Source organism: Carlito syrichta, unplaced genomic scaffold (genome assembly GCF_000164805.1).
Source record: "Carlito syrichta isolate Samal-C Ts95f unplaced genomic scaffold, Tarsius_syrichta-2.0.1 Scaffold100610, whole genome shotgun sequence".
NCBI lineage: Eukaryota > Metazoa > Chordata > Mammalia > Primates > Tarsiidae > Carlito > Carlito syrichta.
Genome location: NW_007044706.1, coordinates 28,323 through 41,498, shown reverse-complemented (window position 1 = coordinate 41,498; position 13,176 = coordinate 28,323). Strand labels below are relative to the sequence as shown.

The following is a 13,176-nucleotide window of genomic DNA, read 5'->3' as shown; positions in this document are numbered from 1 at the left end:
TAAGGTGTTCCGTTTAAGACAGACTTGAGTCTGCCAGGATGCAGATGGGTTGATGGGATCCTGCACGTGGCAGTGTTGGGGTCACTCCCCTCTTCCAATGTTCCCTAAGTCACACCCTGTTTTGCATAGCCCTGGGCACACACTTGGAGTCTTTGGCCCCTTTACCTCAACAAAACATCTTTCCTGGTTCCCAAAATTCCTTAAGTAACTACAATTTACCAGTCAAATGTGCATACTTATACACACACACACGCACATGCATACACAGGCACACATACATGGCCTCCACTGGGGCCTTGCAAGAGGCAGGACCACAGCAGCTCCATGAGGTCTCGTCTCTGTAGGTCTCCAGCCTTTTATTCATACAAGGACTCAAATAACACACGTCATCCGCTGACACTGAGTGGTGGGGGGACCTCGTGAAGAAGGGCACAGCAGGCTTGGCCACTGTCCTGACCAGTGACCTCTCAGGGCTGCCCCTTCCAGAGACGTGTGTAGGGTGGGGGCCAGAGCACCGACCCTGGGTCATCAAGTGCAGCAGGAATGCTGCTGTCCTGGTACCTGGGGTCCCTGCACAAGAGCTCCTAGCCCACTCCTGCCCTGGGAGAGCTACTATGGGTTGGGCCTGCCTGTGAGGAGCCACCTAGGGGGTGCACAGGCAAGGGGGCCTGGACCAAGATGTCCAAGGTCAGGATCCAGAGGACAGGAGCCAGGGGACCTGGCCAGAAATCAGAGACCTCGGGCCACTGTGCTGGTGGGTGGCCTCTCCATCCCAGTGACAAAAAGCAAAGCAGTGCTAAGCGGCCTTCTCAGGGTCCATGTGGGCCAGGACAGCTGTCCCCAGCTAAGGGGGCTCAGCATTCCCCAGACCCTTGGTGTCCTCCTCTCCCTCTTAGGACCCCTTCCTAGTAGGATGCCATCCCCTTCCCAGGGCCTTGAGGCAGCTAGGGCAGAGGAGGGAGCGCCTGCCCAGGCCTGGGGGAGAGGCCTTGACAGTCTTAATGAGCAGGGAGCACGCACATCCTGGGCCACAGCAGTTTGCCAGGGTCCAAGGTGGGCCCGGGTCCCTCCAAAGCTATTTGGGAGGAGTTGAGATAGTATCTCTCAGTGAACAAGAAGTGTCAGTAAATGTATGTACGCCTGGAAAAGCCCTTAACTGTCAACATCCCCCTCCCCTGCCCCCTGCAGCTGGCCAGGGTCAGGAAGGGACCCAGGCATCCCTGTCTGCAGTGCCAGGCCTTACCAGCCATCCAGCACCCCTGTAGCCAGGTGATAGCCATGGGTCACTCAAGCCCTGGCCTGTATCACCTGGAGCTGGAACCTGGCTCCTGGTCTGGGTGGGGTGGAGGCAGGAGGGTCCAGGCTGCACTTCAGCATTTGGGGGTTTTCATGCAGGCCTGTATCCAAGCAAGGCTTGCTCTATGAGCCCCATATGCAAAGGGACAGGCCACATCTGTAGAGGGCCCACACTGCTTCCCTGGGGTTGGGGACAGTATCAACAACAAAAGCACGATAGTGAGAGCGCAGGTGTGGTCAATTGCCCCTTGGCTGTGCATCGAGGGAGCCCTCACAGCAGGCTTTTTGGAGGACAAAGTCTAGATGCACTATCAGCAACGGTGTCTTCTCAGGGCCAATCTTGCAGATAGGCTCTCACCCAATGTGGGGGCCCCTCAGTGGCAAAGGGAGGGTTGGGGCCCTGGCTTTGGAGCCCTTGCTGAGTTGGAAGGTGTCATGCATAATCTCAAAGGCTCCGCAAGACCCTGGACGGTGGACACCCCAATGGCCCTTGCAGGGCTTCAGGGGGACTGAGGGGTAAGCCTCGCTTTCCGAGGTCCCAGCTGGTTGGGTCTGTGGCGAGTCCCCAGCAGGAGGAGGCAGGAGAGGAAGGCACAGGCTCGCTCACAGTCTCCAGCAGGACATTTCTAACAGTGCCTCCTCCGCAGACCTTGGTGGGGGCTGCTTCTGCAGTGGTGCAGGGGGCTTGGGGATAGGAGGTGGACAGCCCCTGAGGTCCCTGAAATACATGGCTTTTGGGGACACTGGCTCCCAGCTGACCTGAGGACCTCATACAAAATTAAAAGCCAGGAAGGCAGGTGAGGCTAGGCCTGGGGGCCAGGAACCCGGCACACCCTGCCCCACACACTGCTGTTGTCTCTCCCTGTCCCGCCCCTGGCCTCTCTAGGCCAAAGGGCATTAAATATCATCTGTTTTGTGTTTTGGCAAAGATAGTCCTCAGCCTCAGTCCCTGGGGAACGGGGCAGTTACCGCCACCGGGGCCTGATGACTGCGAGGGCTGGGGTGAGAAGGAGCGGCAGAAGGATGGTGCAGAGCTGGGGGTGGCTGGCGGCTGAAGTCTTCTGCCCCTCCCGTTCAGACAGACCGGGGAGGGCGTGAGTCAAGGGTGTCCGAGAGCTGGAGCTCTTCTTGCTGACCCTCCGGCCACAGAGGTCATCTGGGCAGCCATCGCCGCTGCCTGAACCACTACCGTCGTCGCCTGGGAAGGAGAGGAGGCTCCAGCAGACCCGTCCTCACCCGAGGATCCAAGTGCAGCATCCCTCCATGAAGTCCCCACATGTTGTGTGGCCCCAATGTCCTTGATATGTGAAAGCCCTGACCCCAGCAGCCTGACCTAGTGTGAGGCCTGGAGAGACTCACTCCCTGGGTCTGCCTTCATGGTCCCCACCTGAGCTAAGGCTGGATGGACATCCTGGCCAGGCCTCGATTGTGCTGCAGGGACGAAGGGGGCTTGGTGTCTACACCTGGGCAGCAGCAGTGCTCCCAGAGCCACTGTGGGGGCATAGGGGCTACGCGTGCCCAGGGTGGGAGAACCTGGAAGGTGCCCCTGCATCTTTCCTCTTCTGGATGGGGCCATCACACCCCTGTGGGAGCCCTCACAGCTCTCAGTCCCTCCCCAGGGCCTATCCTTACTGGCATCCTGGAAGTCCACATCGTTGCCATTGTAGGCACTGCGCAGCCGGTTGGTCATGATCTTCAGTTGCATGATCTGCTGCCGGATGGTCATGTCTGGCTTGGTGATGTCTACCTCCACCTCAGGGTTGTTGATCTGGTTGGCCAGGCCATCGCCCATTACTTCAGGGAGGTACCTGGGGGCAAGGTAGGAAGACCCCAGGTCACTGGGTCAGCTCCTGTGAAAGGACACTGCCCTAGTAGGACATCCCTACCCCCAGGATCAAGATGCCCATGGGCCTCCAGGAGCTGCCAGGAGTCCACTCAGGCTCACAGGATTGGGGCCTTGACCCCTTGAGGGAGATGCATGCTGCAGGGAGCTGGCATGGGGGTGTGGCACTGGCATGGGGGGCATTTCCTTCCATCCCAGTTTCCAAGTCCTGCTGTGCATCACGTGCAGGATGTGGTCCCATGCACACAGCATTTGGTACCTAAGCCAAGCACACCCTAGTGGAGACCCCATGGGAGGGAGGGCTACAGCCAGCCAGATGTGCACCTACCGGCCCCTGGCCATCCCATTCCAGCAACGGTCATCACTGGCGGTGCTTAGGGCCATCTTCTCACTACACAGCGTCCCTGGAAGGCTGATCCAGAAGTCCTGGACGTCACGGAGCTGGGCCTTGGCCTCAGACACCTGCCAGACAGCAGTCAGGCCACTGGGCTGCTAGGGCCAGACTGCCCCTATCTGTCTGCCCTCTCCCATGCCCAGGGCATGGCCACAGCCAAGGGCTGGTGGAGGGGCCACTCACCAGCTTCTCCAGCGTGCCTGTGGGTGGCCTCTCCTGCAGTGTCAGCTTGCCCCGACGCCGCTTCTCCTCAGGTCCAGAGCCTTGAGGGTTGACCTTGGGATTCCCACAGCCCTGGATGACCTGGGGAGACATGGCAGGGTTCCTGAAGGGGCAGCGGGGCCCCTCAGGCCCAGACAGACCCATATCTGGAACCTCTCCCCCACCCTGTGCTCACCACACCCTTCCATCCGCACCTTGGCTGTGAGTGTGTCCCTGTTGTCCTGGAGGGCATTGATGGCCTCTGCCAGCCACGTGTGCACGCTGCCGATGACACTCTCCACACCTGATGCACCCCAGAACTTGTCGGTGATGAGCACCATGGAGTCTGGCACAGGCATTAACACATGCACACACACACACGTCACCATGTGTGCATGTGGATAGAGCACAGTCTTGATGGCATAGGTCATGGGAGACTGGTGAACACACACCCAGGTTGGCCTTGCTTATGATCACATGTGCAGGACATGTGCATTTGTCAGCATAGTCCACACCCAAATGTGTTAATGTGTGTCCACAGGCACAGGCTAACATGAACATACATGGAGGACATTTTGCATGCTTGCTGGCACACCTCGTCTCCATGTATGTCCATACTGTCTCATGCAGGTGTTGATATGTACCCATGCTAACCTACCCCAGATTACTCATGTGCACATTAGCCCATGTGAGCTGGAGCATATGCATATTGGCTCACCTCATGCCATGCATGTACAGATTAGCTTCTGTGTGTTGCATGTATGCACAGCCAACAATGCACATGTAAAACTTACACATTTTGGGAAGTTTTCCTGTTGGCTCCCACCATGCCATCACATGCACATTAGCACATATGTGTTGGACCCAGGTCAGCACATGTACATGCTAGCACATTCATGTTGGCATATAAGGATGCTGATCCACCTCACGTCAGCACATGCACATGCCAGTTGATATGTGCTGATAAGTATGGACACATTAGCATACGTGCATCAGCATATATGCATGACAGCCTACCTCACATCAGCACATGAACATGAAAGCACACCATGTTGGTATGTGCTGCCCACTGTGTGTCAGCATGTACACATGCCAGCTCACATGTGCTGGCCTGTCACGTGTCAGTACACATATGTTAGCTCATGCATGTGTTGGCCCACCATGTGTCACACACATGTTGGCATGCATGTTACGGCACTCCCTCAGTGACAGGAAGCTATGACCCCACAGGCCCCCCGCCTGGGCAGCTTGCCTAAGTCATACACTACTTGGGACATTCAAAGGGCATCCTTATCCCTCGACCCCACAGCTCTACCCAGATCCAGCCCTGCTCAGAGTCCAAGCCCTAAGCCAAGGACCACTGCATTCCCGGATACCAGCTGGTTCTCCGGAGAATGGGTCTGGGATACTCTGGCAGGGGAGCTCACCCAGGAGGTTCCTCCACTCAGCATCCAGGTCGGCCTGGTTGGCGAGGCAGCCCTTGAGCACGTTTCGGCAATAGTCGGGGCAGGGCCGGGCGCCAGGGACCCCCAGGCAGTGGGCACAGTAGACCAGCTTCATAACAGCCCGTGAGCACTCTGGGCCCAGGGGCACCTGTAGAGTGAAGGCAGCCTGAGCCCAGCGCCAAATCGCAGGAGGTACCTATGGACCCCTGCCCAGCTCCTTAAAGAAGCCTGGTGTGGAGGGCTCTGGATGGACATGAGAGGAGGTGTCTGCTCTGCCCTGTCCTGCAGTGGGATCTGGCCTACCCCTGGTGGCACTCATTCTAATTATCGCAATGGTCACAGGACACACTGTTGTTACTAATGCTCACAGGGAAGAGTGAATAACCCCACCTGCCATGCAGATGAGGAAACTGAGGCTCGGAGGTGACTTGAGAAGCAACCCAGTTAGAGGTGGAAGCAATTCACACCTAGGGCTGTGTGGGTCTGAAGCTGACGCCCTCCCTCATACCCACCTCAGGAGGGCCTGGCAGGTGCAAGGCCTTGGGAGTCCCAACCTGCCAGAGCCCAAGCATGTTGCAGTTTTCTGTCTCCTGTCCATCCTAACACCACAGCCAGCCTCAGCATCCAGCCCCAGGCCCTCTGGTCCTTCCCATCCTGCCCAGGACAAGCCTGGCCAGGGATAGGCAGTGGGTGGACCAGCCTAGAACCACCTGCCCAGAGCAGGGCTCGGGTCTGTCTGTGGCTGTGCTGTAGGCAGGCCATGGGTAGCAGCTGATGCAGGAGAGACTGAGGCAGTGAGTCCAAGGCCAGGAGGCTGGCATGGAGGCTTAGGGACATGGGGCTGAGTTTGGGGAAAACAAGAAGCAGCTGGGGCAGAGCAAGGGGGTCCAGAGGGGCTTCTAAGACCTGGGTAGCTGTGCACACCTGGGCCACCTTCCGGACCACATCGCTGGCCACTCCTAGGCCCTGCACAAAGGAGCGTGCGGCCACGAAGGCACGGGTGGCCCGCAGGCGCAGCTCCCGCGGGGCCTCCCCAAAGGGCCGCAGTGCCTCTGCCTGCTTGCCCAGGCAGTCCAGGTAGTCGTCAGGTAGAAGCAGCTGGGGGTGCAGCTGCTTGAAGAGACGTTCGAGCAGGCGGGCCCAGAACTCGGCCAGCGTCTCCTCCAGGTGCAGGTTGGCGCCCCGGTAGTAGAGGCGCAGCTCTGTGTACAGGTCCCGGAAGGCCCTGGTGTTCTGCGTGTACAGCTCTCCAAAGGCTCCGGGGAAGGCATCCTGCAGCGCCCGCTCAGAGTCGTTCAGCAGGTGCTGGAAGTGGTCTGTGCACAGGGGAGGGGGTGTGAGGCCTTCGGGGGGGGGTGCGCTTTGCTTTCCCACCCACCAGCCTGAATGTTGTGGCAGCCAGACTGCATGCAGAGGGCTTAGCCTGGGAGACCCACTGCTCTGACAATATCTTGTATGGTCCTCAGAGTCAGACATCAAGTTGCAGAGGAAGACGGGCCCTGTGCATACCCTTGGGGCTCCCCAAGACCTTAACTCCCTGGTCTGGGGAGTAGAGGTCCAGGTTGGGGGGTGTCTCCTCTTGGGTCTCAGGTCTCTGTGGCCTCAGGGTCTCTGACTGGGGCTCCAGTGGCCGTTTCTGACTTGGGCTTTGGACAGAGAATAGGCGCTCTCTGCCCAGATACACGAAGCCCAGCAAGGGGCTAAGGAGCAAATGTCTCCAATACAGCAGTTGGTATAGACCTGTGAGGCCTGCAGGGGTCATTCAACTTCTCCTGTCCCTGGCTATAAAGAGCTGAGGTATGGCCACCCCTAGGCAGGGCCATCACCTGCAGCCCTGTCCCCAGCCCACAATCTCCACCCACAAGCTGAGCTCTTTGACTCCAGGTCTCCTGGAGCCCAGGGATGACAGTCTGGGAGGCTGTCTCCAGAGGTGCAAGGCTTATCCCTTTGCAGGTGCTCAGGAGAACTCGGACAGTGACAGAAGCCACCTTGAGGGCAGAGGGTCCCCTCTGATGGAAATGACAGGCCCTCTTTTGCCAAATGTGCACTGGTATCAGGTGTGCATACCCCAGGGTGGACATAGAGCCCTGCCAATCACTCCAGGGCTCACATATGCCCTGCTCAGGCTCCTGCACAAAAGCAACCCCCTCAAATTCCAGCGGGGCCTTTAACAACCCCCCATGCCACACCCTACCTTCCTCATACCAAATCCCCACCCATCGACCCAACCTCACCAGGTGAGGCCCTTGCACGCCCAACTTCCACTGTGCCAGAACCCCAAAGCCCCGAGCACAGGAGATTCCCACTTACCATCAAAGCCACGCAGCTGGGTAGCCAGCATGGCCTGCAGAGCACGGCTGCTGTCGCGGAGTGCGGTCTCCAGCTCTGCACGACTGCGGTTGGCCAGGTTCTCCTCCATCTCACTGGTGCAGCAGGTGTAGCCCTGGGGGCAGATCCGCAGGTGCTCACCTGTGGGGAGGGGCTGGTGTGAGGGAGAGGAGATAGCTATGGGAGCCAGGACAGTGGCCCCAGGCTCTCCTGGGAAGAGGGATGAGGATGACAGGCCTAGGATGTGCCAACCGGGACAGGGCACACCTCATGGGCTGAAGAGCCTGGGGGCACCCCTGGGTGAAGGCAGAGACAGGGGCAGCCCTGATGGGCCCTGCAAACCCCCACTCCCCTAAACATGACAGGCAGGGCTTCCTCTGCAGGGCAATGGCCCTGACTTCTCAGGCCCCTTAGGTAAGCCCCAGGGGTAGGGACCTGCACCCCAGCTTGCTGCCACCATGCACATGAGGAGGACCCATTCCAGGGACCCCAGTAAAGAATTGGCCACAGTGTGCTGTGTGGTACATGGAAGGGGCTGCTAGGCCCAACAGGTGTCCCTTGCCTGAGGCCATGGCTGAGAATGGGGAGAAAGGAAGGAACCCAGGCCTCTCCCACACCAGCCCCCAGAGGCACCAAGCTCCCACTGCAAGGACAGCAGACCCCACCAACAGTGGGGATGTCTGGCCAGGATGATTCTGGGCTGGCCAGAGGCAGCGGCACTGCAGGACCCCAGGCACACGTCTAATGAGGGGACAGGCAAAACCATGCAGGGGTCATCTGACCATACCCCAAGTCACTCGCCCAGCAGGATACACCCTATGATGCCTTGTGTCCTTGTGAAGTACTCCCCTCTGTAGCCTGTCCCAGGCTGTTCTGCTAGGGCAACCTGGGCAGTGTTACAGGGGTGGCACCATCGGAGACAGCCTTGCCTCCCTATGTGGAGTGAGGACGGGCTTTGACTCAACACTGAGGCCTGCAGTGAGATGGCACAGCATGACAGGGCACACTGCGGGGCCCTTCAGTGTTTGGTGCAGGCAACTTAATGAACTGGAATATGTACATTGCATCGGGAAACACTGCATGTTTAAAAAGGTGCTAATCCCGTGTCTGTAAAGACTTCAGCAATCCCCATTTTATAAACCAAGAAACTGAGGCTTGTAGAGATTAGGTCTTTTGTCCCAGTTATACCAGCATGGATGGAATGTCTCAGGTCATTGAATTCAGACCCCTACACCTACTGGGCCACACCACTTCTTGTAGGCCTCTTCTCCTGCCTCTAAGGCTCAGAGGAAGAAGCCTTCAGCTGGTGCCAGCCTGGGTCAGGCACACTGGAGAGTTGGAGGCAGGGGCCTGGCTTGGACAGAGGAGCTGGGGTCAAGGGAGGGGTTGGCAGGGATTCCAGAAGCATTTCTCAGTACCAACACCTCAAGTGGCCAGGATGAAGCCTGAGAACCAGTGAGATGCCCAGTCCCCGCCACAGCTTGAAGGGGCAGCCTTGTGGACACTGGCCCAGGGTGGCTGGATGTGGCCTATCCTACACTCGTTTACCCCTTGCCTTCCTGCCTGGGGGTCAGCGGGAAGGCCAAGACTGGGAAGGATGGGCCCGACCTCAGCCTGGGATGGGATAGGAGAGGAAGTAGGGATTCAAAGTGACCCAGAGGGAGCTGGCAGCAGCGTGGGAAGGGGTATAGCCCTGCTGGGAGATGGGACCCTGAAATCTGAGACCCAAGTATTGTGGTCCAGGAAGTCTTTTCCCACTAGAAGTCACTTAGGGGTGGGGATCCAAGGCCGAGTAATCATCCAGAGACCAAATTGACACTAAGGAGCTGTTGGAATGATCAGGTCAGACTATGTCTGAATATCTTGATCTTCTGTGTCCCCTATGTACAGCATCCAAGGAGGAAGTTGAGACAGGTAGAGAGAATAAAGGAGCCGAATTTTGGCTCAGGTGGGCTGCAGGATGGGCCCCTCTGCACACTGAGTCCCAGGTGCCTACAGGGGCCTGGGAGAGCCCACCCGGAGCATGAGGAGGAGGAAAGGAAGGCAGAGGACAGACAGCTCCTCCCCTACTGCAAACTAACACCCCTCTGGCTTTATCAAGACCCCTCTGGGGTCTCAGGCAAAGTGTTCCCTTCTTGCCCTCTTTTCCTGTCTCGGGGTCCTGGAATGTTCTGATGCAGGGGGTTCTGGCATGAGCGGGTTGGGGGGCTCTCATTCCAGGCCCCACATGAAGCAGCCATGAGCAGGGCTTTGTGGCCAGTGAATGCCAGCATGCTGCAGGGCCTGGAGTGATGCTCCCATAGGCACTGGAGGCAGGCTGCTGGACAGAACAGGGCTGACCTCAGGCAGACAGCCGGGAACAGCAAGCCCACCTGTGCCTACCCACCGGGAAGCCTCAGGGGCCTGCTGTGTGGGGGAGTTGGGGGTCTGAGGCAGTCTTAGGCTAGGGGGGCTTCGTGGGAGCCAGCTGGGAGCAAGAATGGAGCCTGGCTCTGAGGCCCTCGAGGCCTGGTAGAGAAGAGCCACTCCCCCAACTCCCACTCCAGTCCCTGTCTGTCCTGTTCCTTCTCAGGTGGGTAGAAAGGCGCCTCCAAACAGGGAGACTGGAACCCAAGAACCTTCACCAGTGACCATTCTTCACTCTGCAGTCTTTTTTGACTGATGTGATGTGACCCTGGGCTCCCCCCAGCAGGGGGCAAGATTCAAGGCAGGGACCTCCCCTCAGGGTTTTCTAGGGGGGGGAGTGCATTAGCCAGCCAGGCTGGGCAGACACAGGACACGTGTTTCTAGGGGTGGGTATGGGGGGCCTATGGGGTTGTGATAGGGCCCTGTGCAACCACCAGAGAAGATTTGAGCTTCCCCCACCCCATGCTGCCCAAAGGCACTCCCACCTCCCCTTCCATCAGCAGAGGCCAAGAGAACACCTGGAGTGAGGGTGTGAGGATCCACGTGGGACAGCTGGGCTCATGGGAGTGCTGGGTAGGCAGTGGGCTAGGGAACGTGCCAAGGGAGAGGAGGCAGCAGGTGCCAGCCTGGGGCTTCCAGGTGATACCCTGGGCTCTGCTGTGACGGGGCACCTGGCCGGGTTTGCTGGGTCTCAGGCAGTGGGTGGGCAGGCCCAAGACTCCTCCTACTGTGCTCCTCTCTCATGAGCCCTCTTGGGAGTCTCTGGGGGACTCACTCCCCACTCCTCACCATACAGGCAGGAGAGAGAAGCTGATGAGAGATAAGGAGAGGTGAGGCCCAAAATACCCACGAGATATGGGAGCTGCCCCACCTGCAAGTTCTGAGCAGGGCTCCCTGGCCAGTCAGCTACCTGCTCACAGCTATGTGCCAAACCCCACCCCCACCCTTTGGTCCCCTTGGGCCCCCCTGGCCCTGCCTGGCCACCTCGCCCAGCCAGCCCGGTGACCTGCGCTGTTCCGGCCGCCCCAGCACAGCCCCCGTCCCTCCCTCCCTCCTCGGACAAACACGGGAGTGAAGACACGGAGCCAGAGCCCGGACGCCGGCCTGAGGGCCCCGGGCAAGCTGGGCCGAGGCGGCCCCCTGAGGCCTGCTGCAGGTCAGACACGTGGCAGTCAAGGGCAGGAGCCTCCTGCTTTCTTCTGCACAGCCCTGGCCCAGCACAGACCTGGGTCTGCAGGTGAGTCTTGTTCCTTGACATCAGATGGGTGGAGGTGGGTTCTGCAAGGCCCCCAAGGCACCTCCAGAGAAGCAAGCCCTCCTTCTGGGAGAACGGCTGGGGGTGGGGTGTGCCTGTCTGCCTGGAGAGCAACAGGAACAAGTCCAGCTGTCGGATCAAACCCCTCTGTCCCCAAGTGCTCCCCTTCTCTCAGCTCAATACCTGGAGAAAGGAGAGGTCTCAGACCAGGAGGGAACACTCCCTGTGTGTCCTTCTCTCACTCTTTCCTAGAGCTGCCAAGCTCTTCCTCTGAGAGTACCAACTCACCTGGTTTTTCCCTTTCTCCAGTAAATCTAAAGGAGGCATTTTTCATCTCAGAGGTGAGCCTGCCAGCAGCCCCTCCCTCCTTTGCTAACCCTCAAAAGGCATCAGCACCCTCCTTTCCCACTGACCCCTCCCATCTGCACTGGGGCTACTCTAATCAAGGTTTCCAGGCCTGTCCCCAGCTGGGCCAGTGACTGTCTCCTTCTTTCTTCCCTGACCCTGTCCTTCTAGAACTTTCCCTCAGTCTTTGGGATGCTTCCCTCCCCTAGTGCTCTCAGGACTTTTTTTGGGGGGGGGGAGGGAGATGGAGTTGTTTGTTTCATGCCAGGTTTGTCCCCTATCCCAGTCCCTTTGAGGCTTCTCCTCCTGGCCCAACCCCCAAATCCAAATCCTCCCAAATTCCCAGGACCATTATCAGGTGAAAATACCAAGTACTTGTCTCCTTGACTCTGCTTCTCCTCATTAAGCCCCCCACCAGACTCCTCCTTAAACTCCTTTTAGACTCACACCCTCCTGCCACCTGCTGACACAGCTGCGTCCCTACCCAGCAGCCTTCCCTATGGTCATCAGCACTCTCACCCCAAAGCTTTAGCCAAGACCCCCATCTGGACAGCAGTCACCAGCTCTGATGCTGGACAGAGACTTCACTTATTCAGACCCAGCCTGGCAGCCACCCGTGACCAGTGGCCCTGCAGCCCTCCCAAGGAGACTGCAGAGAGATGATGGCGCCATGCCAAGCCCAGCCATCCAGAAGCTTCCACAGCTCACACAGGAGGTGCAGACGATAAACCTGCCTTTACAGTCATGTCCTAGATGTGCTGCGCCAATAGACCCCCACCCCAAATCACTGGAATTCAGCATGGTGCTAAAACACAGCAGTGTAGATGGTTCAGGCACCATGGCCTCCACAGCATGCAAGGGAGAAGCCCAGGTCTGCTCCTTTCTCCCCTCTACTCAGTTCTGGACCCTGCAGCGGGCCTTTTTGGCTGACCATGGGGGTCAGGAGGCTTTCCCTAAGCCCCAAACACTCTTCCCAAAGCCTGCCATGCCCACTGCTCCCAGAACCCATCCAGCTCGGGTGGCTTGCAGGATCCTCCTGGCATGTCCAGCAGCCCGCTTGGAGGGAGACACTAGGCAAACGGCTGGGGTTTCCCAGCCCCCAGGCTCCAGAGGACCTTTTTTCTCATCTTCGCCCACTCCCCCAAGAAGCCTGCGTCCCTGACCAGTCCCTGCGGCACCTGAGTACCTGTCTGACCCAAAGAACGGCCTCACCTCCAGGGTGGAAGTGTCCTGGCATCTCCCTCCTTACAAGAGCATCACCAGCATCCAGACCCCCGGCCTTCACGCCCACCGTGCTTCCCCCTCTCCCCACAACCTCACCGCCTGCTGAAGCCCCTGCCACCATTTCACCCAAATGACAGCGTCACCAAGGAACCCCTCCGTCGCCGAAGAGCCTCCATCACGCACTGGGACCCCCAAACCGAGAGGCTGAGCTCGGTGGAAGGGGTCCTCCTCCCAGGTCCTGCCATCCAGCTGCCCCGCGGGCGACAGGACGAGACTGGCCCGGGCGGCGGAACAAAGCCTCAGCGGTGGCGGGTCGCCGCTAGCCGGGGACGAAGAACGCACGCCGCGGAGCTGGAGCCGGCGCGCAGGGGTCTGGAGACGCGGCAGCGCTAGCGGAGCGGCGAGGAGGGGGCGCTGGTGCAGTGGGCGCTGCCGCGCG

At 59.0% G+C, this 13,176-nt stretch overlaps 1 protein-coding gene across 1 annotated transcript in view; it reads right to left on the bottom strand.

Moving 5' to 3' along the window:
• Positions 1-321: 321 nt before the first annotated feature.
• Positions 322-13,176, bottom strand: part of GPC1 (glypican 1) — a gene marked incomplete at its 5' end in the record, with an annotated part of 38,122 nt that continues 25,267 nt past the window's right edge. Inside the window, 8 exons of the mRNA XM_008063991.2 lie at positions 322-2,494; positions 2,929-3,104; positions 3,468-3,601; positions 3,717-3,836; positions 3,950-4,080; positions 5,162-5,327; positions 6,104-6,495; positions 7,490-7,648. Of these exons, the coding sequence (XP_008062182.2) occupies positions 2,262-2,494; positions 2,929-3,104; positions 3,468-3,601; positions 3,717-3,836; positions 3,950-4,080; positions 5,162-5,327; positions 6,104-6,495; positions 7,490-7,648 (1,511 nt within the window). The remainder of the gene's footprint in view (positions 2,495-2,928; positions 3,105-3,467; positions 3,602-3,716; positions 3,837-3,949; positions 4,081-5,161; positions 5,328-6,103; positions 6,496-7,489; positions 7,649-13,176) is intronic.